Here is a 25,099-nt window from a genome sequence, read left to right as displayed (position 1 = left end):
TTGTGATAGTGAATTTTAAGTTAAATAATCTGTCTGTAAACAATTGTTGGAAAAATGACATGCACACAGTAGATGTCATAACCGACTTGCCAAAACTATAGGTTTGTTATCAATAAATTAGTGGAGTGGTTGAAAAACGAGTTTTAATGACTCCAACCTAAGTGTATGTAAACTTCCGACTTCAACTGTAGATATCTATATATATATTTTTTTTAAATCAGGACATTTTCTACCTGCAGGCTGCAATGTTTTAATTTGTTGGCTTTATGTATGTAGGCTATTTTTACATAGTTGGCAATGACAATAGTAGTTACTTTTAGATATAATTTTGATTAACCACATGAGATTGCCTGAGATATGAAGACTTTATTATAAATTAAATTAAACTTCCACGAAAATGTGCATATGAAAATCACAACTGGCTTGCAGATCAGTCGAAATGGAACGATAACTTGTCACTCCAAATGGAGAAGGTTGCCGACCGCTGGTGTGGACTATTCCCGGCAACTTCAGGAGCTTAACGGCAGAATCTGCGAAGGCCAGCAGGCAACGGGAGGAGGGAACAGATTTCTTTCTTCTGGTTAGACAATATTGATCTGGCTCCCTCTTTTTACGTCATTTATAAATCACAGTGCTTAATAAAAAGCATCAGACATGCTCAAAGGCCTACATACGGTTCATTTTATTCTAACATAGTGTGTCTATACATGAAAAAAAAGTTGAACATTTACACCAATGGATTGGTTGAAAGAACGTCAACAAAGTTTTTTTGGGGGGGGTCAGGGACAGCCCTAATTAGCCTACACATTTTAAGTCTACGGCGTTCAGGGAGTTTCACCATTCTTAACATGTTACACCCTTCTCAACACAACCCAGATATCCCAACATAGATACACCTCAACCTCAGAGGAAAGAAAACACCATGGCTAAACTATTTAACAGCTAGGACGGTAGTATAGCGGACTGTAAAGGGCGACTGTAAATCATGCACAAACAAATGACACGCATACATGTCAGAAACACTGACAAACATTGTAATAACCTAACATCAAGAGAACACCAACGAGTCAACATACCTAAACTTGACTGACAAATATCCAACTACTTAGGATACAGTAGCCTAACTAGGACAGGCTTGAGGGCTAATGGTTCTCTGCGTCAGTGCATGCAGATATCCCTCGTCTGTATTCTGTGCTCTGGCATGCAAGTCTGCCGGGAGACTCACATTACCCCCAGGCTGCGTGGCTCCACTGGGGCTCACTGACCTCCATAACGCCATGCAAGTCCTTCCATCTCCCTCTGTAATGGTTGAATTTATCATGAGAGTGAGAATGTTCCTCTGGGAATCAAGGCTCTTCATGTCTTTTTAACCATTATGGAGCCAAATCCATACATGAAATCCAACATTGTGTTTCGCTGCATAGACCTTGACACAGTGTGCAGTGTGGCTGTCCTCTTATGACCACCACACATACAATTAAATTCAACCGGTCAGAGACTGTGGGGGATTTTACAATGACAAGGCCACAACAATCACACTACCATCAGTCAGTTTTACAAGTTGCAGTTAGACTCACTTCCAATTCAAGTATGCAAGGCATGCTGGTTTAAAGAGGAATGTGGAGGTAAAACAAGGGATTCTTTACCTCTGGGCCAATGTGGCTGGAGCCTTTAAGCCAATGACTGTATAGATGAATGGACAAAGCCATCACATGACACCATTCCTTCCTATGCCAAGATTCAATAACGCATAGACGCCAAATTAAGTCGGTTAAGATGTCGTTTCATGGAGACGTAACATGCGCAGTTTGAGCTACTCCAGGAAGTGACGTTGCAGGCTAGCTCAGCGCTCTGATTAGAAAAAAAGTGTTTCATATGATATTCTTCAATAGCTACCCTTTGCCTTGATGACAGCTTTGCCTTCTTTCAACCAGCTTCATGAGGTAGTTACCTGAAATGCATTTCAATTAACACGTGTGCCTTGTTAAGTTAATTTGTGAAATGTATTTTCTTCTTAATGTGTTTTTGCAAGTCAGTTGTGTTGTGACAAGGTAGGGGTGTTAAACAGAAGATGGCCCTATTTGGTAAAAGACCAAGTCCATACTATAGCAAGAACAGCACAAATAAGCAAAGAGAAACGACAGTCCATTACTTTAAAGACATGAAGGTCAGCCAATCTGGAAAATTTAAAATGACTGAATGTTTCTTCAAGTGCAGTTGCAAAACCATCAGGCGCTATGAAACTGGCTCTCATGAGGTCCGCCACAGGAAAGGAAGCCCCAGAGTTACCTCTGCTGCAGAGGATAAGTTCAGTAGAGATAACTGCACCTCAGATTGCAGCCCAAATAAATGCTTCAGAGTTCAAATAACAGACACATCTCCAACATCAACTCTTCAGAGAAGACTGCATGAATCAGGCCTTCATGGTCAAATTACTGCAAATAAACCACTACTAAAAGACACCAATAAGAAGAAGACACTTGCTTGAGCCAAGAAAGACAAGCAATGGACATTAGACCAGTGGAAATCTGTCCTTTGGTCTGATGAGTCAAAATTTGCGATTTTTGGTTCCCACCGCCGTGTCTTTGTGAGATGCAGAGTCGGTGAACAGATGATCTCTGCATGTGTGGTTCCCAACGTGAAGCATGGAAGTGGCGTGATGGTGCTTTGCTGGTGACACGGTCAGTGATTTATTTCGAATTCAAGGCACACTTAACCAGCACAGCATTCTGCAGCGATACGCCATCCCATCTGGTTTACGCTTAGTGGGACTATCATTTGTTTTTACAACAGGACAATGACCCAACAAACCTCCAGTCTGTGTAAGGGCTATTTAACCAAGAAGGAGAGTGATTGAGTGTTGCATCAGACGACCTGGCCTCCACAATCCCCCGACCTCAACCCAATTGAGATGGTTTGGGATGAGTTGAACAGCAGAGTGAAGGAAAAGCAGCCAACAAGTGCTCAGCATATGTGGGAACTCATTCAAGACTGTTGGAAAGGCATTCCTCATGAAGCTGGTTGAGAGAATACCAAGTGTGCAAAGCTTTCATCAAGGCAAGAGGTGGCTACTTTGAAAAATCTCAAATATGAAGCATTTCTTTGGTTACAACATGATTCCATATGTTATTTCATAGTTTTGATGTCTTCACTATTATTCTACAATATAGAAAATAGTCTAAATAAAGAAAAACCCTTGAAAGAGTGTGTGTCCTAACTTTTGACTGGTAATGTATATCCAAACTGAAAAATCATGAAATGCTGCTAGTTTTTTTAGCAATCGTTCTATCTATTCTGTGTAACAGTTGGTATAAATGGGAGAATTCGGTGTACAATGCAATTTCTCATCCCTGGATTGAGGTACGTTTTCCAAGCCATATCTCACGCTGGCTCCGTAGGGTCTTAACCATGATGACGTTCCGACCCCAGTGCAGCTCAGTATAAACTAGCCCTTGATAATGACTCTCAGTTCCATTACATGACACATAAGTGTCATTGGATGAAGGCATCTTCTGTACAGGGTATTTTGTTAAGCACCCCCAAATCTTGGTCTGAACATTAACACGCCGCATCACTTGCGGTACGGTTTTGGAAGCATAAGGACATTCTCTTTCATATCAGCAAGAAATAATTTTCAAAAAACAAACATGGTTAAATTGATACACACCTTTACAGAGTTAGTGTTCCCACCCGACCATATTTCCATGTTACAGCACTTGTTCACGGAAAACAGACGGAAGACAGTCAGAAATAGTGTGCAACTGCAGCCTGCAATTTGGAGCATTCTTGCAAGTGGGTATTCCAGCATCTGCAGGAACACCCCTCCACGAGTATCCAATTGGTTCATTCATGAACACCCCACCCCCCGAGAAAATGTTCATGCTTGTGCCACACTTTTATACATGTCAAAAGGGAAATAAAAGTTATGAGTTTTCCCACCGGTAGACAGTGTCCTTTGTTCCAGCCTGCCGAACACTTGCCTTCACCGTCGTAACCAAAACTGCAGAAAAACAACAGCGCCGACAGTACAGCGGGATGAAGCTACACTGTGTGATAGCTAGCTATCACATGGTGTCACCTCTGCCTCCCGCCTGCTGTGTACCGGAGAAAAATATGCCTGACAGGCAGGGGCAAAAGGACACTGCCTACCGCTAGCTACTTCGGTACACAGCAGGTCCGTACAATTTTCCTTATTTTAGAGCCCCAAAAACATCATTCCAGATCAACTGTAATGTCAATACCATTGTAAAGCACAATTTCTCCCCTTTCCAACAGAATCAATTACATGACCTAAACGCTGCCCATTTCTGCATAATTCAAGCAGGCAATGAGCCCCGTCGGGTCTTTTTAAAAATGGCGGGTGGGGAAGCGAAACTAATGAGTGATAGTGAGAAGGAGAGATGTTGTGTGGGAAAATTGCTTTTTTTGACTCGATCTGTCCAACTTATTACCTTATCGCCTCTAAAATGTAAATAAAACACTATAAAGAGTTTATATAATGTGTCATTACATACCTATTTGAAGGTTTGTGTCAAATTTGAATCGGGTTTTTGGGGCGGTGCTAAAGTGAACTTAGAAGTAAACAGAGGCTTTGAGAATGATCGCATACAATGATGACGGAAAAAATGACTAGGTATCCCCCCTTACCCCCCTTACTATCTATTACTTGTTTTTAAAGGATGAGAGAAGTGCTACACCTGGAGGAGAGAGACTAAGATAGAAATAGTTGCTTTATGCATGCTGTACGTTACGACATGACACGTCGAGATGTAACTGAGGGTCAGTTTTTTCAACTTTCCTCCAATACTATAGAGCCATTACCATGTCGATCAACTCTGAAATAGAAACCTAGTTCACACCCCCTGATTTTGACGTCAACACAGTCGCTACAGTCCCATTAGTTTTCTTTGTAGCCTTGTTTGAATGTTGCGATTGCGCACATTTGTACGGAATGGGGTGAGTTTACCATAGCTGGCTAAGCTAGCACACAGTACAGTAGACCGGTGTGTACTAGCTATAGCTAGCTACCGTTGTCCTGTGGGGTTTATCGCCAGTTGTCATCGAACGTTATAGTGCATTACCGCCATCTACTGTACTGGAGTCAGCTTTTAAAAAAGGACCAATAGAAGAAAATATGCAGGAACACCCCAAATGACGGGCTGCAGTTGCACCCTTCTCTTTGCAAATTAGCCATCTGCGTCGCTTTACACCTATGTGTAAATGGTAGATGGACGCCACAAAGTGTAGTCACTGATATATACTTCTGTCTGCAACGGTTAATTAAAAAATTGCAGTTATGAAATTATTTTTTGATATTAAAGTAGAGGGATTTGTTTCTAGAACCGTACCGCAATTGAGAATCGATTCACGTTCAGATTGACCGTTTTGGCTTTCGGAACAACGTTTACCATTATTGGGCTACGTGTAAACAAGCGTAACGGTGAGGGTCTGAATCTGCAGACTAATGACTCAGTGTACAGTAAATTAGGCACTGCTGTAACTCAGCTGCTGGATCAGGCCTGAGAAGGGATAGTTAATGTCATAACAAGACAGGACTTCCACTGAACAACTGACACACACAGGTGACTCAAACTCGTACTTACCTATTGAAACAGACGACGCATCCGCTTGCGCTACAGCAAATTCATGAATTGAAAAGTGAAGAGGCAAGATGATTGAATATGAAGTGCTGGTCCAATTGCTAACGCTGGCTAGTAAGTTAGCTAACTAGCAAGTTCAAGGCAGTAGTCTGGCTAGCTCGCTAAATTATTAATGTTCAGTCAAATAGCCTTACACTGCTTGCTGAACGAAGCCCATCCATTAAATATGAAAACGTACGATCATATTATATATGACTGAGAAAGTCTAATCCACATTTGCTAGCTAACTAACGTTAGAGTGCTTTCTCTGAAGCAGGGTTTTTGTTTTAATGGTCCACCAATTCATCCAGATTTTCTCGTCGCCTCCCTCCTGGTGTTCATTTCCATGTCTTGTCAAAGAAATATTGTAAGGAAAAACGTTTGTTTCCGCTTGTTTAGTAGCTAGCTAGCTGAAGGGCTCCTTGTGGCGTTCAGTGTTGCTAAGCTCGGCGCTGTCAAGACTGTGCACTCCGTCGCTCACTCGAATCTCTGAATCATCCACACGCTCACCGCTAAGCACAGCTGACCCCGACGTCAGAAATATAAACATACCCTCCCTCCCCTTAACCCCAACATTTGAATTTTATGTCAACCTGAGAAACAGCACACTTTTCTTGCTAGCATTTCTGTGATACTGATGATTCACAGTGAAATAATTAACTTACCATTTATCAAATGTCATTGAATAAAAGTATTTCTGCCAGACCACCAGGTGGCAATATAATCTTTTTTTTTTTTTTATCAAAAGGCTTTCTTTGAATGTATTGATTGAACAGATCAAGTTACCAGTTTTGCAACAGCAACACTAGATAGAGTTCTCACGTCCTTAAATAATAGTAACAAAATAAATTAGACAAAATAAACAATGAGGCAAACAAAATCAGTCAAATGAATCACTAAAATAAGCCTCAAAGTGCTGCAACAGCAAATGTCAACCTTTCAATTGAGTTTAGCAGTGAATTGGGCAATAAAGCAACATGGAAGCAAGGTTTCCATTTGGATCCATAACAAAGTTCACACAGAAGAAATGGCCAAAATTGAATCATTGCATGTCTTTAATAATTACATTCCCGTAATTTACTGTGATTTGTTTGAACCAATTTGTTCCATCCCACTAAATACAGCCATGTGTTGATTTGTCTCTTTTACATAAAGTATATAAAAACAAATGCTATAAAATAGAAAATGTGTGAATTCTTAACTCAAGTCTGTGGGAACCAAACCTTAAGAAACAAGTACATGTGGTAAGCAATAAATACAAATGGACCTGATGTTTTGGAAGTACAGACAAGCCAGCCAAGCAATTCTGTTAGAACAAGACAATCTACAGATTTTTTTGTATCCAAACACCAGTTTCAGTTTTATTGGCTTTTTACAAATGATATCAATACATATCAGGCTGCAAAATGCTAACTATACTTTTAGTTATGCTAAATAAAAATGTCTTACATATTTACAAAAATGGCACTATTATATACAGTACACACTAACATGAAAACATTATTTAACTTAAATATATTGTTTCTGCTTTTTCCTTTTCATAATTGCTTAAATGGGAACAAAAACTAAAATACCTAGCCCCTGACAGCAAGTCCTATTCCATAATAAACTATACATTTTTGCTCAGGCTAAAATCAAGTTGAAAGGGAATTCCCTAGATTCGCCTGCCAGGCTTCAAGGCTCTTTCACCAGAGACATCTGGTGATTCAACCAACAGGCATAAAAACAGCAAAGCAAAGGACAACAAAAGTCTGTCAAAGATTGAAACCGTTTGCACATCACAATGTTAGATTGAGGCATAAACACATTTGTGCATCTTAAGATTCCGTTTGTCTGAATACCTCTTCCCACATTTATCACAGATGTACCGTTTCCCTCCTGCGTGGACATGCTTCTTGTGAGTTCGGAGATGACTGCCCTGACTGAATGTCTTCCCACAGATTTCACAGCTGTACGGCTTCTCTCCTGTATGGATTCTCTGGTGCAACTTCAGACTGTTGGTGTTGTTAAATCTTTTCTCACAGAAGCTACACTCGAAAGGCTTCTCGCTAGAGTGGGTGCGTCCGTGAGAGATAAGACTACTCTGCTGACTGAAGGTCTTGCCGCATTCTGTGCAGCCAAATGGCCTCTCTCCAGTGTGGATGCGCTTGTGTATTTTCAGATTCACTGATTGACGGAATGTCTTGCCACACAAGTCACAACTAAATGGCCTGACGCCTGTATGAATCCGCTGGTGGTTCTTCAGATTGACAGAATGACGGAAACTCTTGTCACACTGATTGCACTGGAAGGGCTTTTGTCCAGTGTGAATGAGTTGATGGGTCTTCAGTGTTACAGCGCGTGTGAAGCCTTTCCCACACAGCAAACAGGTGAAGATTTTCTCTCCCGTGTGAATTTGCTGGTGTCTAGACAGATTTTGAGCCAGGTTGAAGCTCTTGCCACACACGCTGCAGCTGTAAGGCTTTTCTCCAGTGTGTATTATCGAATGGGTCTTGAGGTGTGCCTGCTTGCCGAAACATTTCCCACAGACGCCACATATAAAAGGCTTCTCACCAGTGTGGGTGCGGATGTGATCATTACAACTCTGTTTGTGGGCAAAGGCTTTGTTGCAGAACATGCACACAAACGGTTTCTCGCCTGTGTGAAGTCGCTGGTGGGATTTGAGGTTACTCTGTGTGGAGAAACTTTTCCCGCACTCTGTGCAAATAAAGAGCTTCTTTTGGGCAAACAAAGACTCCAATAGGATGTCTGTGGGGTTCACTGGTGGGTCATCGCTAATCATACAATATTGGTTCTCTGAGGAAGAGTTTGCTGCAAAAGCATCATCAGCAGCTCCTGTAAGACATATATAAAACATCTCATTTTAGGTGGCAGGAGACCATTTGATATAGGCCGTCCTAATACTGGCTTTATACTTACTCTCTGCAATGGCCCCCAGGTGTATTTGTCCATACTCGTCTTTGACAGAGACAGCCAAGACGAGGGAAGATTCTGGGGTGTCCACTTCCTCCACATCTCCAGACTACCGGCACAAACAGATTGATTAGGTGTGAACTTTAGGAACATAATTGGATCATGTTATTGAAATGGCAGACTACAAACATTTCACATTTTGTCTATTGAAACCAGCAAAAGTGTTTGCAGAAACACTGACTCTTGAAGCAATCTGCAAAGTGCTTACCTGCATTGAAACAGTTTGTGCCACAGTTTTACAAGTTCCACCATAAGAATGTTCCTCTGCTACACCAAAGAAAGGAGGCATTAGAAAGATAAATAGGTCATTATTGTAGCTTGTAGTGCAACAGATAAAGCAATATAAACATCTATGCTACTTACACATTCCCCCAACTGACAGAATATTCAAGATGCTTGCTTGTGGTTTAGCTTTTTTCCCTCCATGTTCTTTGAAGGTCTTGGATTCAAAGTCCATCAAAAACTTAGTATCATCCATAATTTTAATTATTTTACCCAATGCCTCACTGCCCAGTACCTCCATGAGTGTTGCGAAGTGTGTCTGTAAATGAAAAAAATAATAATATGATTTTTTTTTTAAAGAGATGAGCAATGCTTATTTCAACAACAACAAAAATGAATATTAAGAGAGTGGCTCTTCTATTCATGTATGGTATCCGTCACCTGTATCTGTTTATAAACATGGTAGGGCCAACAGGTCAGCTGATCTGTGAATGTGATATGGGCAAAACGCTAACGTTAATAGCGATCTCGGTTCAGTATCCTAACCAGCTGCTAGGCAGGGCCTTTCCTCTCTCGCACTCATGGTGACTTACCATCTTATTCTGACTCTCAGTCTGTAGTTTCGCAGATAATTTGTCATCCTCGCAATGTCCCTGGGTCCGTTGCAGGCTGAACACGAAGACAGAACTGTCTCCTATAAGTTTACCTAGTTCGGCCACCGCTGCATGAACAAGTGTATCCATGACGGAGGCCAGCTGGGACTGCAGCGCGATGAAATTTGACATTGTTTGTTGGTATTTATCACGACTGTAACTAATTGACAACGCTTTCAGATTTGTATTGATGAAAGATTGAGCTAGTAGCTACATCAATACTTTTGATGAATTATGACTACACAGACTTCTTCACACGATCGCAACGTAAATAGTGTCTGTGCCCAGTCGGAAGTATTACGTGAAACTCCCAAATCGTAGTTCCGGTTTAGAAATGAAGTGGGGTTATTAAAGAGACAATTACTTTATCTTTATGGGAAAAACTCTTCACGCCACTTCGATAACGAAGGGACTTTTCGTAGGTTAGGTGAGCATTTTCGCTAACCCCAACCTCAGTCTTCTAACCTGCTGCGTAGGTTCGCCTAACCTGCTACGAAAAAGCAGTGGAGAAGTGAAATATAAGTGAAAATAATATTTACACCAACTGGTTTTGACTTTGTGACTGTGAGAACAAGTGACAAATCAGGGGCATTGAGAATATTTGATGATCAGGCCACAGAGTTTCTAAACCCAAAGTCGCAACATCGCAATACTTCCGGGAACGCTTGCAAAACAGACTAACAGGCCAGGCCAGGGTTTGGGGTTTGAGAAGTCAATGAGAGAATTGAAAGATTCTTCATTAGATGTTGGTTTTCTCAAAATCTAAATGCACAACCTAGATTCAAGCCAATGTCTTTAGTAGCTGAACATGTTATTTTTATGGATTTTTTTACATTTTATTTCACCTTTATTTAACCAGGGAGGCCAGGTGAGAACAAGTTCACATTTACATCTGCGACCTGGCCAAGATAAAGCAAAGCAGTGCGACAAAAACAACAACACAGAGTTACACATGGGATAAACAAACATACAGTCGATAACAAAATATTCAAATCTATGTACAGTGTGTGCAGATGTAGTAAGGTTAGAGAGGTAAGGCAATAAAATAGGCCATAGTGGCAAAATAATTATAATTTAACATTAACACTGGAGTGATAGGTGTACAGATGATGATGTGCAAGTAGAGATACTGGGGTGCAAAGTAGCAACAAAATAAATAACAGTATGGTACAGTACAGAAGGGCTGTGTACAGGTACAGTGATCGGTAAGCTGTTATGAGAGCTGATGGTTAAAGTTAGTGAGGGAGATATGTCTCCAGCTTCAGTATTTTTGCAATTCCTTCCAGTCAATGGCAGCAGAGAACTGGAAGGAAAGGCGGCCAAAGAAGGTGTTGGCTTTGGGGATGACCAGTGAGATATACCCGCTGGTGCGTGTGCTATGAGTGGGTGTTGCTATGGTGACCTGCGAGCTGAGATAAGGCGGGGCTTTACCTAGAAAATACTTATAGATGACCTGGAGCCAGTGGGTTTGGTGACGAATATGTAGCGAGGGCCAGCCAACAAGACCATACAGGTCGAAGTTTGTGGGTAGTATATGTGGCTTTGGTGACAAAACAGATGGCACTGTGCTAGACTGCATCCATTTTGCTGAGTAGAGTGTTGGAGGATATTTTGCAAAAGACATCGCCGAAGTCAAGGATCGGTAAAATAGTCAGTTTTACGAGGGTATGTTTGGCAGCATGAGTGAAGGAGGCTTTCTTGCGAAATTGGAAGCCGACTGTAGATTTAATTTTGGAATGGAGATGCTTAATGTGAATCTGGAAGGAGAGTTTACAGTCTAGCCAGACACCTAGGTACTTATAGATGTCCACATATTCTAGGTCGGAACCATCCAGGGTGGTGATGCTAGTCGGGCGTGCGGGTGCAGGCAGCGAACGGTTGAAAAGCATGCATTTGGTTTTACTAGCGTTTAAGAGCAGTTGGAGGCCACGGAAGGAGTGTTGTATGGCATTGAAGCTCGTTTGGAGGTTAGATAGCACAGTGTCCAAGGAAGGGCCAGAAATATACAGAATGGTGTCGTCTGCGTAGAGGTGAATCAGAGAATCGCCCGCAGGAAGAGCAACATCATTGATATATACAGATAAAAGAGTCTGCCTGAGAATTGAACCCTGTGGCACCGCCATAGAGACTGCAGGAGGACCGGACAACAAGGTATGGTGGGATTCGAAATGGTCGGTGATCTGTTTGTTAACTTGGCTTTCGAAGACTTTAGAAAGGCAGGGCAGGATGGATATAAGTCTGAGAGTGTCTCTCCCTTTGAAGAGGGGGATGACCGCAGCAGCTTCCCAATCTTTAGGGATCTCAGACGATATGAAAGAGAGGTTGAACAGGCTAGTAATAGGGGTTGCAACCATTTCTGTGGATCATTTTAGAAAGAGAGCATCCAGATTGTCTAGCCCAGCTGATTTGTAAGTATCCAAATTTTGCAGCTCTTTCAGAACATCAGCTGTCTGGATTTGGGTGAAGGAAAAACACAAATATGCCTTACTTGCAATACGGTTTTGTAACCCTTTCGAACTTAACTTTCATATAAGCCAGAAATACTCTTTTAAATACAAAATATACTTAATGTGTGCAGTTTAGGAAAGTTGCACCTGGCTGTACTAGGCTACAACACATCCTCTTACCTTGCGCTAGCATTTCCATAGAACCATTCCATTCTACATGTCTGGTGTTTCTCAAAATATAGCCGGGTGTAACTTTCCTAAACTGCGTACAGCAAGTTTATTGGTTGTATTTGAAAAAATATTTCTCACATATGAAAGTTAAGTTCCAAATGTTTCCAGAACTGTGTCGCATGCTAGGCGTATTTGCGTTTAGACGGAGCATTTTGGCAGTATCTGAGCATCAGGGCTTTCCCTTCAGCTCAGGTGGGAGACAGCTTTCCCACACATTGTTGACATGCTAGGGGAAGCAGATATGGGTTTAATGGATCAGTGTGAGGCGCTGTACAAGACATCAAACCCGTATGATGTAATTGGTGTCACAAAGGACACATCAGAAGCAGACGTTCGACAGGTTATTATAAAGTCTCACTACAAGTCCACCCTGATATGAGCACCAGGTGACGAGCAAGCTACTGCCAAGTTCCAGTTTGGCAAGCCAACCTAAAACAAATGGTGTGAATGGTTGTTTACCTTTCAAACCTTGTTTTATATATCAGGAGGAGCAGGTCTCTGATTATGATCAGTTTATGTCCTGTTTAGTGTCTTGCTATGTTAGGATCTAGGGAAGATGTACGCAGTGTTGAGTGACAAAGACAAAAGCTGACCAAGATCGTAATGGAAGATTATTGGAGAACAATGTTTCTTAAGGTAGGAAGTCAAGATTTCTTAACCAGCTTTTTTCCAGTGCCTGGTAAGTCTTTACACCCGCCTTGCAGAGTTTTCACATTCTGCAGCCTTAAATGAAAATTACTATGAATTAACACTGTCCTCAAGGCTCCATTTTAGGACCACTATTGTTTTCACTATATATTTTAGCAGTGAAAGTCAACATCGGAAACATAATGTTGACTTTCACTGCTATGCGGACGACACTTCGCTGTACATTTTTATGAAACTGGAATCGGTGTGTACTGGTGGAAAGGTAGTCAGGCGCAGGAGAGTGAACATGGTATAAACTGAGTAGTTTATTAAATGCAAAAAAAACCTCTGAAAACCAATATATACAAAAATAATATGAAACGGTACAAAACCCGTCGCACACCAGAACATGACTTGCACAAAACATACAACAAACAATCACTGAGACATGAGGGGAAACGGAGGGTTAAATACACAACATGTAATTGATGGGATTGAAACCAGGTGTGATGGAAGACAAGACAAAACCAATGGAAAATGAAAAATGGATCAGCGATGGCTAGAAGGTCGGTGATATCGACCGCCGAACACCGCCCGAACAAGGAGAGGGACCAACTTCGGAGGAAGTCGTGACAGAAACATGGTGAAGCCCAAATATTGTCCTCCCTGGATGCCTTTGTTTCAGACATAAGGAATGGATGTCGGCAAATCTGCTACTTTTAAACTCGTACAAAACAGAGATGCTAGTTCTTGGTCCCAAGAAACAAAGAGATATTCTGTTGAATCTGAAAATGAATCTTGTTGGTTATACAGTCGTCTCAAATATAACTGTGAAGGAACTCGGCGTTACTCTGGACCCTGATCTCTCTTTTGACGAACATATCAAGACTGTTTCAAGGACAGCTTTTTTCCATCTACGTAACATTGCAAAAATCAGAAATGTTCTGTCCAAAAATTATGCAGAAAAATGTATCCATGCTTTTGTCACTTCTATGTTAGACTACTGCAATGCTCTACTTTCGGCTACCCGGATAAAGCACTAAATAAACTTCAGTTAGTGCTAAACTAGGCTGCTAGAATCTTGACTAGAACAAAAAAAATGGATCATATTACTCCCGTGCTAGCCTCTCTACACTGGCTTCTGTCAAGGCTAGGGCTGATTTCGAGTTTTTACTGCTAACCTACAAAGCATTACATGGGCTTGCTCCTACCTATCTTTCCGATTTGGTCCTGCCGTACATACCTCCACATTATGGAACCCTGACCTGTTCACCGGACTTGCTACCTGTCCCGGACCTGCTGTTTTCAACTCTCTAGAGACAGTATGAGTGGTAGAGATACTGAGCTGTTGCACCCTCTACAACCACTGTGATTATTATTATTTGACCCATCTATGAACATTTGAACATCTTGGCCATGTTCTGTTACAATCTCTATCCGGCACAGCCAGAAGAGGACTGGCCACCCCTCATAGCCTGGTTCCTCTCTAGATTTCTTCCAAGGTTTTGGCCTTTCTAGGGAGTTTTTCCTAGCCACCGTGCTTCTACACCTGTATTGCTTGCTGTTTGGGGTTTTAGGCTGGATTTCTGTACAGCACTTTGTGACATCAGCTGTTGTAAAAAGGTATTTGATTGATACATTCAGGTCTCAGGCCTGGAAATGATTACAGTTATGTCATAGGAGACTGCTTTCTCTTTGCAAATCACACAGCAAGACATCCTGAACTTTGAGAAGTCCGACAAGAACTGTGAGGATGAGAAGCATGATCTGATGCGGGTCTATGTGGAGCACAAAGGCGACATGGACAGGATCATGGAGAACGTGTTGTGTGCCACCCTGGAGGATGAGACACAGATCAGAGCCATCCTCGAGAGTGCCATCTGCTCCAAGGGGCTGCAGGTTCACAAGGCTTTCACCAACGCAAGGTGTGTGAACTAATCTACTACTCTAAATGTATTTTTAGTTAGTTTTATCTCATGCTCTTATCACAGACATAAAGTAGCTAGCTCAACGTCAACAAAACTAAGGAGATGATTGTGGACTTCAGGAAACAGCAGAGGGAACACCCCCCTATCCACATCGATGGAACAGTAGTGGAGAGGGTAGTAAGTTTTAAGTTCTTCGGCATACACATCACAGACAAACTGAATTGGTCCACTCACACAGACAGCATCGTGAAGAAGGCGCAGCAGCGCCTCTTCAACCTCAGGAGGCTGAAGAAATTTGGCTTGTCACCAAAAGCACTCACAAACTTCTACAGATGCACAATCGAGAGCATCCTGGCGGGCTGTATCACCGCCTGGTACGGCAACTGCTCCGCCCACAACCGTAAGGCTCTCCAGAGGGTAGTGAGGTCTGCACAACGCATCACTGGGGGCAAACTACCTGCCCTCCAGGACACCTACACCACCCGATGTTACAGGAAGGCCATAAAGATCATCAAGGACAACAACCACCCGAGCCACTGCCTGTTCACCCCGCTATCATCCAGAAGGCGAGGTCAGTACAGGTGCATCAAAGCTGGGACCGAGAGACTGAAAAACAGCTTCTATCTCAAGGCCATCAGACTGTTAAACAGCCACCACTAACATTGAGTGGCTGCTGCCAACACACTGACACTGACTCAACTCCAGCCACTTTAATAATGGGAATTGATGGGAAATGATGTAAATATATCACTAGACACTTTAAACAATGCTACCTAATATAATGTTTACATACCCATTCTTTATCCCCTTACACTGTGTATAAGACAGTCGTTTTGGAATTGTTAGTTAGGTTACTTGTTGGTTATTACTGCATTGTCGGAACTAGAGCACAAGCATTTCGCTACACTCGCATTAACATCTGCTAACCATGTGTATGTGACAAATAAAATTTGATTTGATTTAGCTGATACATGTGAACATATTTGTGTTCACCAAATGCATTTATCACCATTAAGCTGCTAATATTTTGGTGTCAATGTTTTTCCTTGGTCGATAAAGAGCATAAAAAGGCAGATTTACAAATGCTCAACATGCTTTGAATATGGCCGGTGTCAGTAAACAATTACACGTGATGAAACAATTCAACAATGAAACAATTAAAACATGCTCCTGAACAGTCACGAATAGTAAGTATTTTTTAAACCTCCCGCATAATCTATGAGCAGAATTACTGTTTTACCTCAATTAGCCACAAGCTGTGTCCGGCAACATTTTCCGCCACGTGGGCCAGCTATTAACCACTTGAGTTTCAACCAATGAGCTTCAGCCCCTCGCCATTTGAGTGACAGCTAGTAAGATGCACACACAGCAGAGCGAGAGAATTCACAGGGTTCACATACAGTGGGAAGAAAAAGTATGTGAACCCTTTCGAACTACCTGGATTTCTGCATTAATTGGTCATAACATTTAGACAAACACAGTCTGCTTAAACTAATAACACACAATTATAATTGTTCATGTCTTGTTCATGTCTTGAACACACCGTGTACACATTCACAGTGCAGGTTGAAAAAAGTATGTTAACCCTTGGATTTAACAACAGGTTGACCCTCATTTGGCAGCAATAACCTCAACCAAACGTTTTCTGTAATGGCGGATCAGACCTGCACAATGGTCAGGAGGACTTTTGGACCATTCCTCTTTACAAAACTGTTTCAGTTCCACAATATTCTTGGGATGTCTGATGTGAACTGCTCTCTTGAGGTCATGCCACAGCATCTCAATCGAGTTGAGGTCAGGACTGACTGGGCCATTCCAGAAGGCATATTTTCTTCTGTTCAAGCCATTCTGTTGTTGATTTACTTCTGTCTTTTGGGTTGTAGTCATGTTGCATCAGGACAAAAAAAGTATACAAAAGTACTGCAGAATCTCTTGAAATGTATGCAAAAATATGTTTTACATATAGCAATCTTGAATACGAAAGAAAAATGTATCATTTTATCCTAGCCCTTTAAAGGCGTTCAATTAATTACTGAAATACTGGTCAAAAATTAAAGCAAGTCCCTATCGCACATACATTTTTACACAAGTGAGATGTATTTCTTGTTCACTGGTCCCCGCAGTGTCTGTTATTGACCCCAGAATGTTCATTGGTTTTATCAAAATCTATCATCCCGTCTGTGTATGTCACCAAGCACTTAACAAAGTACAGTATTGCTGCCTGATCTTTTAAAATCATCTGTATGTTACATTTGCAGATTTGATGCTGTCCACCGTCCACCCATCTTGCTCTGATTTGAGAGGTTGTTGATCGGTCCATTCCTGGATCAGCCTGTTAGCTATGGCGTAGCTTGGTGGAACCCAGAACACAGTGGGCTCTCTTTTGTTGTTCCAAGGTGGTGCCTTGATCTTCAGAGCCTCTTGGACTTCATGAAGGCTGAACCACCGTTAGTTCCGTTTTCAACATGTAATCCTGTTTCAATATACACTGTGTAATGGCATAGGAACATTTTAATAATAATATATTTATTTTGTATAGCGCTTTTAATTACAAGTAGAATCTCAAATTCACTTTAAAAATGAAATGAACCAAAAATTATTTAAAACAAATAGGGATCTATCAGTTCTTGGACACAAAATCTACAACCATGGATAAGCAGAGCTGGGTTACCAACTTGATTTTGTTATGTTTGTGTCACTCAGATACTGTAGCATATACCTGCATTAACCATGGCGAAATGTGTAGAATTGCAGGAAATTATCTTTAGAACTCTAAAATGTTATCTCCACCGGTCCAGAAACAGGCCTAAAGAATATTCTTGTCCAGAACCCCAGATTTAAATTAGTCCGGCCCTGTGGATAAGGCTTTGTCTAGATGTCTTGCACACACTCAAGCGACATGAATGTATTCAACACAGAGAAGGTCAGCGTAGAGAGGCAGCCACTGACTTACCTGTGTCTTTTCTGGGTTGACGGCGGCGTGACAGGCCATCATGAAGGAGCTCTGTGGGAAGGGCCAGTGCTGAGAGCCTGAGTACGGGATAGACTCCAACCCCACATCCTCATCTCCTTGTGGAGTGTCTCCTCAATGGGCTCACCTGTTGCGGGAAACACATTCAGGAACCTATACCAGTGCTTACGCTAACAGTAATACAATAGTCTTAACGAGTACAGTTATGGATAAGTAAGTTACATCGCTCATGCTGTTTACAGCTGGGACGTATATTTGTAATAACTGGATTATAGCCTATGTAATAGACATGTTATAAATAGTCAATACAGATGCTTTATTAGTTTAAAATGTGTGACATGTGAGACTCACCCGTGTCACAGATGCCTGCCAGTGCAGTGTACATCCACAGTGGGAAGAAGGACTGCCTCCCCAGGAAACACCTTTGCCCATCAGACACTTGTACGATCACCACCGGAAACATCTGTAAAAGAAAACGAAATAGACGACGGAATGACTTTTCTCTCAGCTTGGGTAATGTACTAACTACATATTTCATGACCAAAGCCCATTGAACTGCATTTATTATGGGTCCCCATTAGCTTCTGCCAAGGTAGCTGCCAAGGCAGCAGCTACTCTTCCTAGGGTCCAGCAAAATGAAGACAGTTATACATTTTTTTAAACATTACAATACATTCACAACAGATTCTGGACTTGGGGGACTGTGAAGAGACCTCTGGTGGCATTTATTGTGGTGTATGCTTGGGTGTCCGAGCTGTGTACCAGTAGTTCAAACAGACAGCTTGTGCATTCAACATGTCAATACCTCTCACAAAAACAATGCAGAGCAGCGCTTTATTATGGACAGACTTCTACCCATCCTAGCTACTGTTATATTAATATGTATTGACCATGACAATTTAACAATCCAGAGTTATTACAGGCAGTTTAGTCTCCTCAACTTGCTCAATTACCACATGATTCAGTCTGATTGGTCAGCTATTTGAGCCATTAAAGGGGGCTTTACTATCCTTAGGTAGGGGAATAACTTTTTCTTCCCTCCAGGCCTGAGGGCACACACTTTCTAGTAGGCTTAAATTGATGATATAACAAATAGGAGTGGCAATATTGTCCGCTATTATCGTCAGTAATTTTCCAAGTTGTCAGACCCCGTTGGCTTGTCATTATTGATAGGCAACAATCTTCTTTTTTTTACCTCTTCCAAACTTACTTTACAGGATTCAAAATTACAATGCCATTTATCTTTGTTTCACAGTGTAGTTTCTTCTTCTTTTTATTCAGTTTAGTCACATGATTTCTCAATTTGCAGTATGTTTGCCAGTCGGTTGTACAGCCAGACCTATTTGCAATTTCTTTTGCCTCATCCCTCTCAACCATACAGTTTTTCAATTCCTCATCAATCCACGGGGATTTCACATTTTTTACAGTCATTTTCTTAATGGGTGCATGCTTATTAATTACTGGGATATGCAATTGTATTAATGTGTCAAGTGCAACTTCTGGTTTCTCCTCATTATACACCACATACCAGGAAATATGATTTACATCAACAACATAGGAATCACTACAAAACTTATTGTATGACCTCTTATACATTATATTAGTCCCAGCCTTTGGAACTTTGGTTTTCCTAGATATGGCTACTATATTGTGATCACTATATCCGATGGATTTGTAAACTGCTTTCAAACTAATTTCTGCAGCGTTAGTAAATATGTGATCAATACATGTTGATGATTTCATTCCTGTACTGTTTGTAACTACCCTGGTAAGTTGATTGATAACCTGAACCAGGTTGCAGGCACTAGTTACATTTTGAAGCTTTCTTTTGAGTGGGGAGCCTGAAGAAAGCCGGTCAATTTCAGAAAATATACCTCTCTATTCATATCACATAAAAACAGCCACACCTCCACCTTTGGCATTTCTGTCATTTCTGTATATCTTATAACCATGTATTGCTACCAATGTATCATCAAAGGTATTATCTAAGTGAGTTTCAGAGATTGTCAGAAAATGAATGTCATCTGTTGCTAGCAAATTATTGACTTCATAAACCTTGTTTCTTAAGCTACATATGTTAACGTGGGCTATTTTTAACACTTTTCTGGGATGCTTGATTGTTTTTCTTGCTTTACTGGGAAGCTTAGCAGAGGTACATTAGTCCTAAAAGTATAACTCTGGTTCATAGGCACATGATTACCGCATACAATAGCTGTAAGATCAGCAGAGGCATTCAGGGCAGTAAGAAGTACATAAATTAGGTTACTAACATTGTGTCTACCAATGCCCCTGGGATAGTGTATGTTTTCTGAAGCATTATGCCAACTCAGCGACACAATGGTAGGGATTAAATGAGCTTGACAAGTCATTGTCTCAATGCAGCCTAATGCCGTGAAAGGATCCAGGAACCCACAGAGCTGCAGTAGTCTCGTAGCCAGTTATAGAGGGCTAAAAGTCTGCTGAATCGTTCAATGCCACGATTTAGGGAGGACAGAGGGCCAGATATTATGGGGCATTTGTTGGTGTCAAGTAGTAACCCAATCAGTTCTTTAAAATCCATCTTCAGCTGTTCTGAGCTGCCCTTCATAATGTCATTCGACCCCACGTGAACCATGGCAGTATCAGCCCCCGGTGACAGACGCACAGCCTCGGGAAGTAACCTGGTGATATCCTGAACTTTTGCCCCAGGAAAACACAAAGTCTTTGCCCCAGGTACAGATATATACCTCACCATTGAACTACCTATCACAATAGCCGGAATGATCCGGCCTCTGCCGTGTCTCGAAGCTGATTGCGAGGTCAGAGCCTCAGAACTCACCTGAGAAGAGGGCTGCTGAGACCCCGGCTGCGTGCAGGCTACGTCAGCCAAAGGGACAGAGCTCTGATCCAAAGAGCACGGCCCAGCGGAGGAGTGCCGCAGTGGTCCAGGCTGTGCCCAGGCAGTTCGTTGACTATGACAGAGAGAGGTAGCTGGAGGGAGATCCACAGCCACGGAGGGAACACCCAATCCCTGTCAGAAGACAGCTAGTCCAGGGGCTCAAGGACATTTGAAAGTCTTAAGTCTGGACGGGGAAGAAGGCAGGTGCGCCGAGAACGATTCTTCTCCTTCTTTCTGGTTCCGACACGGATCCATTTACGCTCACCTGGACTCGAACAATGAGCAGCCATTTTCTGGTTCGAGCTAGTAGAGGGGTGCAGTGGCTGAAGTTGATCATAGCATGTGTTAAATGCAGAGTTTTTATCAAACAGTTACGAAGAAGTCGCAAACAGCACAGTCGTACGACAACGCAGAAGTGTGACATTTTCCCGTCGTGTTATGAGATCTGCTGAATAGCTAATTGAACATGGGAGTAATAAGTGATCCCACTGCTGCGACACACACTGACTGCCAGACTGGTTCCTATGGGCGGGCAGCCAAGTGGAGCTGCAGAAGCCCCTGACGATCAAAACACACACCCAGGTATAAGAGCAAATACACCGAGAGACACACACGATACAGTACAATACTAGAAATACAGTAAAACACTAGATTGGAGAGACTTGACTCAAATATCCACTCTGGCTATAAGGGGTGCCTCAGGCCCTCTCAGTAGGAAGAAGGCTTTCCTCAGGTCTATGAAGGTTCCTCCACACAGCCTCTCAACATCAACCTGCTCTATAGACCCTACAACAACACAGAGAGACAATGTGTCAACCTGAACTCTGACCCATGAGACACAGAGGACAATTTAATTCGAGAATGAGATTAATTGTTATTTCAAATGGGAATTTACTGTTCTAACAGTGATGCCATGAAGTAATTTGTTATATGTAGTGATGTTCTCTTACCAACATCAATCAAATTTAATCAAATGTATTTATAAAGCCATTCTTACATTATTGATGTCACAAAGTGCTGTACAGAAATCCAGCCTAAAACCCCAAACAGCAAGCAATGCAGGTGTAGAAGCACGGTGGCTAGTAAAAACTCCCTAGAAAGGCCGGAACCTAGGAAGAAACCTAGAGAGGAACCAGGCTATGAGGGGTGACCAGTCCTCTTCTGGCTGTGCCAGGTGGAGATTGTAACAGAACATGGCCAAGATGTTCAAATGTTCATAGATGACCAGCAGGGTCAAATAATAATAATCAAAGGAGAAATGTGCTTTGTTCTGTTCAGTGCATTTGAGGAGAATGGATTCATTCACAATGTCCTTGTCCTCTCCAAGCTTTTCCAGGATGCCCTTCTGCATCTGAGAGGAGAAACATATTCCCATGCTGTGCAACTTACAAGTTTGTGTTGCTATATAAATCTCTGTTGAAAGTTATTCATGTCAAGAAATGGCCATTTCTTTTATATCATTACAATAATGTCACTCTCAAATGAGAAATTCGGAAGTGGGAGAGGGCTGTTATTGTTGTATAATGTCTTAGTCTCAATTCTAACCTCCATGCCACAGGGAAAATGTTCCAGACTGCAATGCTGCTCGACATGCATCATCATCCTCTATATTATTCAGGAGCCTAAAATCAGACATGCCATAACTTTAGCATGAATGTAATGAAATAACAAATCCCATTCAACTGTTATGTAACTTGCGGTATGCTTATAAAATGGGTGTGGTATATCTGCGAGTGAACTGAACTGACCTCATCCTATGTTGACAAATTATTCTACATTATACAATCTAATAATAATAAAAAAGGATCCAAGTGAAAGACAAAGTTGATGATAGTGGAAACTGTCTTTGTAGCACTGCCCTGGCTTGACCAGAGAGGGCTGCTTCCAATCAGAGTATGTGGGCGGAGCTGGAGCAGAGCCTGACCAATTTGACAGGTGGGTGGAGCGAGATTCCTAAAGGCTGGAGCATTGGCTTTCTCACTGGCTCCAATTTCGCTCCAGTAGAGCTCCAGTAGAACTCACTTAACGTGCTCAGGGCATGCCTGCCCCAGCATGCATTTGTAGTGTACTCGTGTTCTGCTATAGCCCCTTGTTTTTAGCTAGTCATGGAGTTCGCTTTATATTTTCATTAAGTAACTGATAAAACACACAGGTGCTAAATCAAGGTGACTTAACAAAATGAGGACCAACATCAAGAGAGGGAGTGCGGTGATGTAGAGTTCACAACTAAATAATCATTGTGGAATCCGAAAAGACGAGTATCCCAAAAGCATGATTGTGTACTTACTACCTGCACATGCTAAAATAAAGGAACGAGGTGGGTAGATAACTAAGTGGGTCTTTGAAGCAAAGTATTTATAAACAAAACATCTGAACTTAATTTTCGTTCTATGATCTATACAACAGGCCATAATTGATTTTGTCCCAATAGGTCTGGCATATTCCCATGTTCAAGGAGCTTTCTGTTTTGATTGGGTTATTTTGCCTATAAACATTTAGGCCTACCTATAGAAGAAAATACAACTCTGCAACTCTGCCCAGCCTGGCAAGAGTGGCCAAAAGGGTGTTTAGCGTCCCCAGTTGCTCTTCAAGTGTGGAGAGGATATTCTCCGCTGCTGACAGGTGTTGTGCCGAAAATCTCCCCCCTGCCAGAATTCTCCCCCCATTCTCGTTCTTTATTGCTGCGACTTGCTTGCTAGTTGAGATTTCTGCTCTCCACTCCGTTGTCAGTTGAGCCTACATTTCACTGATCTTAGAAGCAGAAAGCATTTTTGTCTGCAGTTCTCGGTTTGGATATTTGCTTCAAGTGTGTATGTGACGCCCTGGGCGGTTGCCCATGTCGCTCGTACCTAAATCCATTACTGATTTGTATTCATCTCTAAATAAATCTCTTTGCCAAAATGCGTCATCTTTCCTATATCTTATTCGACTAGTATTTTTTGAAAGTGTAAGGATAATAATTCAGCCATAGTTGTTCTGACATGTGTATTGCTTGCCAACATTTTACTCCCTCTGTTTAATAAACCCACATACATTCATTATTCATTTCGGTTGCCTATCCTGACAAAGTTTGTTCTATAGAAAGTATTTGACTCTGATGTGTGCCACGGAAAGTATTTGACTCTAGGCACCAAATTAAGTAAATTAGAAGAGGGGGAGAATTCTGGCAGGGGGGAGATTTTCCGCACAACAGCTGTTCTCCAGGCACCATCGTGTGACCCTGAAGCCACAGACAGGCCAAAATGATTTAAGGCACTAATAGGTCATTTTTCTCTTAATTTATATTTAATTCTAAGTCAGTCACATCCTATATGTGCAATTTATATACTATAATGATTTAAATGTTTAAATGCTGAGCACTTTATGCCCCTACCAGCCTATTGTCGCAACCGCAAATGCTTCACAATGTATTACTTTGTAGGCTATAGCTTTGAGATAATTGAAATATAACCTAAATAATTTGTTCTTAGGCTCCCTGTCTGGCTCCTGCCCTATTTATATGGTTTATATGCCATTTAATATAACATGGAGCCTATTTGAAAATATCACCACTTACATTCACCTTTTCATGTTTATTCAAATACTTTTCATTCAAATCCGTATGGATTGGTTTCAATACTTTAAAAAACAAGTTGGTAGGTCAAGGTAGTCACAAAAATAGATGGGTGTTCGGTTAACTTTAATGAATGGAGCGAATTTGGAGCAGCAGTTTTTTCCCCACACGTGAGCCTGAAAACAGGAGACGTAGGAAAGGGCATGGAGTGCCAGACCAGTGCTTGTCCATGATCGAGATTTCCAACCGCTCAACACTGCTCACATGCCATGGTTCCAATGGAGCAGAGCCTGCAAAGGCGTTCATAGCGTCTTGGGTTCTACTAGGAAACACTTCGTTTGGAACATGATTAAATCAATGCGGTAAAACCACATCACAATAAATGTACCTAAAAGTATGTTATTGCAGTGATATTCTATGCGTTTGACCTTCACGTCTATGTTCATGAATAATCGCATATAGGTGCTCACAGTACACTTTGTACTGCCTCGTTGACTTTAAAAATTGAGGTTGTTGAATAATGTCTATTATGGAGTCTCCACAAGTTATCAAATCATTACTAGCCTAAACTAAATTAAACTGCAAAGGTGTTACTGTAAGACCAACTTGCTTGCAGTTCACCCGAAAATAATAAGGGAACAAATTGCGTCAAGGCACACCAATCATGTTTGAGACAGATACTGTAGATCGAGAGCACAGCGACCTCTGCCACTGAAAGAGTGTATGGCCAAAGACATGACTTCTGTTGTATGGTTTTGGTGTAGTCGAAGATTATTTTTGCCCCATTCAGCTGTAGTTTCGTTTTAACCCTTGGATTACATTTTACTGATGGAAAACCAAGATCATATTACTAAACTTTACAAAACATGCATTTCCTTTTAATTGATATTAGTCTCTCTCTAGCCACATTTGAGCAGTTGTATTTTAAACTTGGCTGGAGTTAAAGTTACACTTAACCTGCAGGCCTGTCCTTACCA

At 41.6% G+C, this 25,099-nt stretch overlaps 3 protein-coding genes and 1 pseudogene across 4 annotated transcripts in view; 1 reads left to right on the top strand and 3 right to left on the bottom strand.

Annotated features, from left to right (window-relative positions):
* Positions 1-6,160, bottom strand: part of LOC118357505 (serine-rich coiled-coil domain-containing protein 2-like) — a 75,043-nt gene extending 68,883 nt beyond the window's left edge. Inside the window, exon 1 of the mRNA XM_035734656.2 lies at positions 5,604-6,160. The gene's annotated coding sequence lies outside the window, so the exon portion shown is untranslated. The remainder of the gene's footprint in view (positions 1-5,603) is intronic.
* Positions 6,161-6,671: 511 nt separating this feature from the next.
* LOC118357504 (zinc finger protein 501-like) lies at positions 6,672-9,833 on the bottom strand. 2 transcript variants are annotated; one of them, XM_035734655.2, is made up of 6 exons: positions 9,428-9,574; positions 9,276-9,319; positions 8,976-9,153; positions 8,821-8,879; positions 8,559-8,661; positions 6,672-8,474 (listed from the first exon to the last, which is right to left on the bottom strand). In XM_035734655.2, the coding sequence occupies exons 3-6, from the start codon at positions 9,133-9,135 to the stop codon at positions 7,426-7,428; spliced, it is 1,371 nt and encodes a 456-aa protein (XP_035590548.1). In that variant the 5' UTR covers positions 9,136-9,153; positions 9,276-9,319; positions 9,428-9,574; the 3' UTR covers positions 6,672-7,425. The 2 variants fall into 2 exon arrangements, with proteins under 2 accessions (XP_035590548.1, XP_035590547.1); XM_035734654.2 differs by lacking the exon at positions 9,276-9,319 and having other exon boundaries at positions 9,428-9,833.
* Positions 9,834-12,406: 2,573 nt separating this feature from the next.
* LOC118357751 (dnaJ homolog subfamily C member 9-like) lies at positions 12,407-14,761 on the top strand. The gene is made up of 2 exons (XM_035735112.2): positions 12,407-12,460; positions 14,473-14,761. The coding sequence occupies exons 1-2, from the start codon at positions 12,407-12,409 to the stop codon at positions 14,728-14,730; spliced, it is 312 nt and encodes a 103-aa protein (XP_035591005.1). The 3' UTR covers positions 14,731-14,761.
* A 2,654-nt stretch (positions 14,762-17,415) lies between these two features.
* Positions 17,416-22,261, bottom strand: LOC118357750 (NAD(P)H pyrophosphatase NUDT13, mitochondrial-like; annotated as a pseudogene).
* Between the last annotated feature and the right edge of the window lie 2,838 nt (positions 22,262-25,099).

The sequence above is a fragment of the Oncorhynchus keta genome, chromosome 24, assembly GCF_023373465.1.
Source record: "Oncorhynchus keta strain PuntledgeMale-10-30-2019 chromosome 24, Oket_V2, whole genome shotgun sequence".
NCBI classification, from domain to species: domain Eukaryota; kingdom Metazoa; phylum Chordata; class Actinopteri; order Salmoniformes; family Salmonidae; genus Oncorhynchus; species Oncorhynchus keta.
The sequence above is the reverse complement of the archived record's forward strand: the minus strand, read 5'-3'. Positions and strand labels throughout refer to the sequence as shown.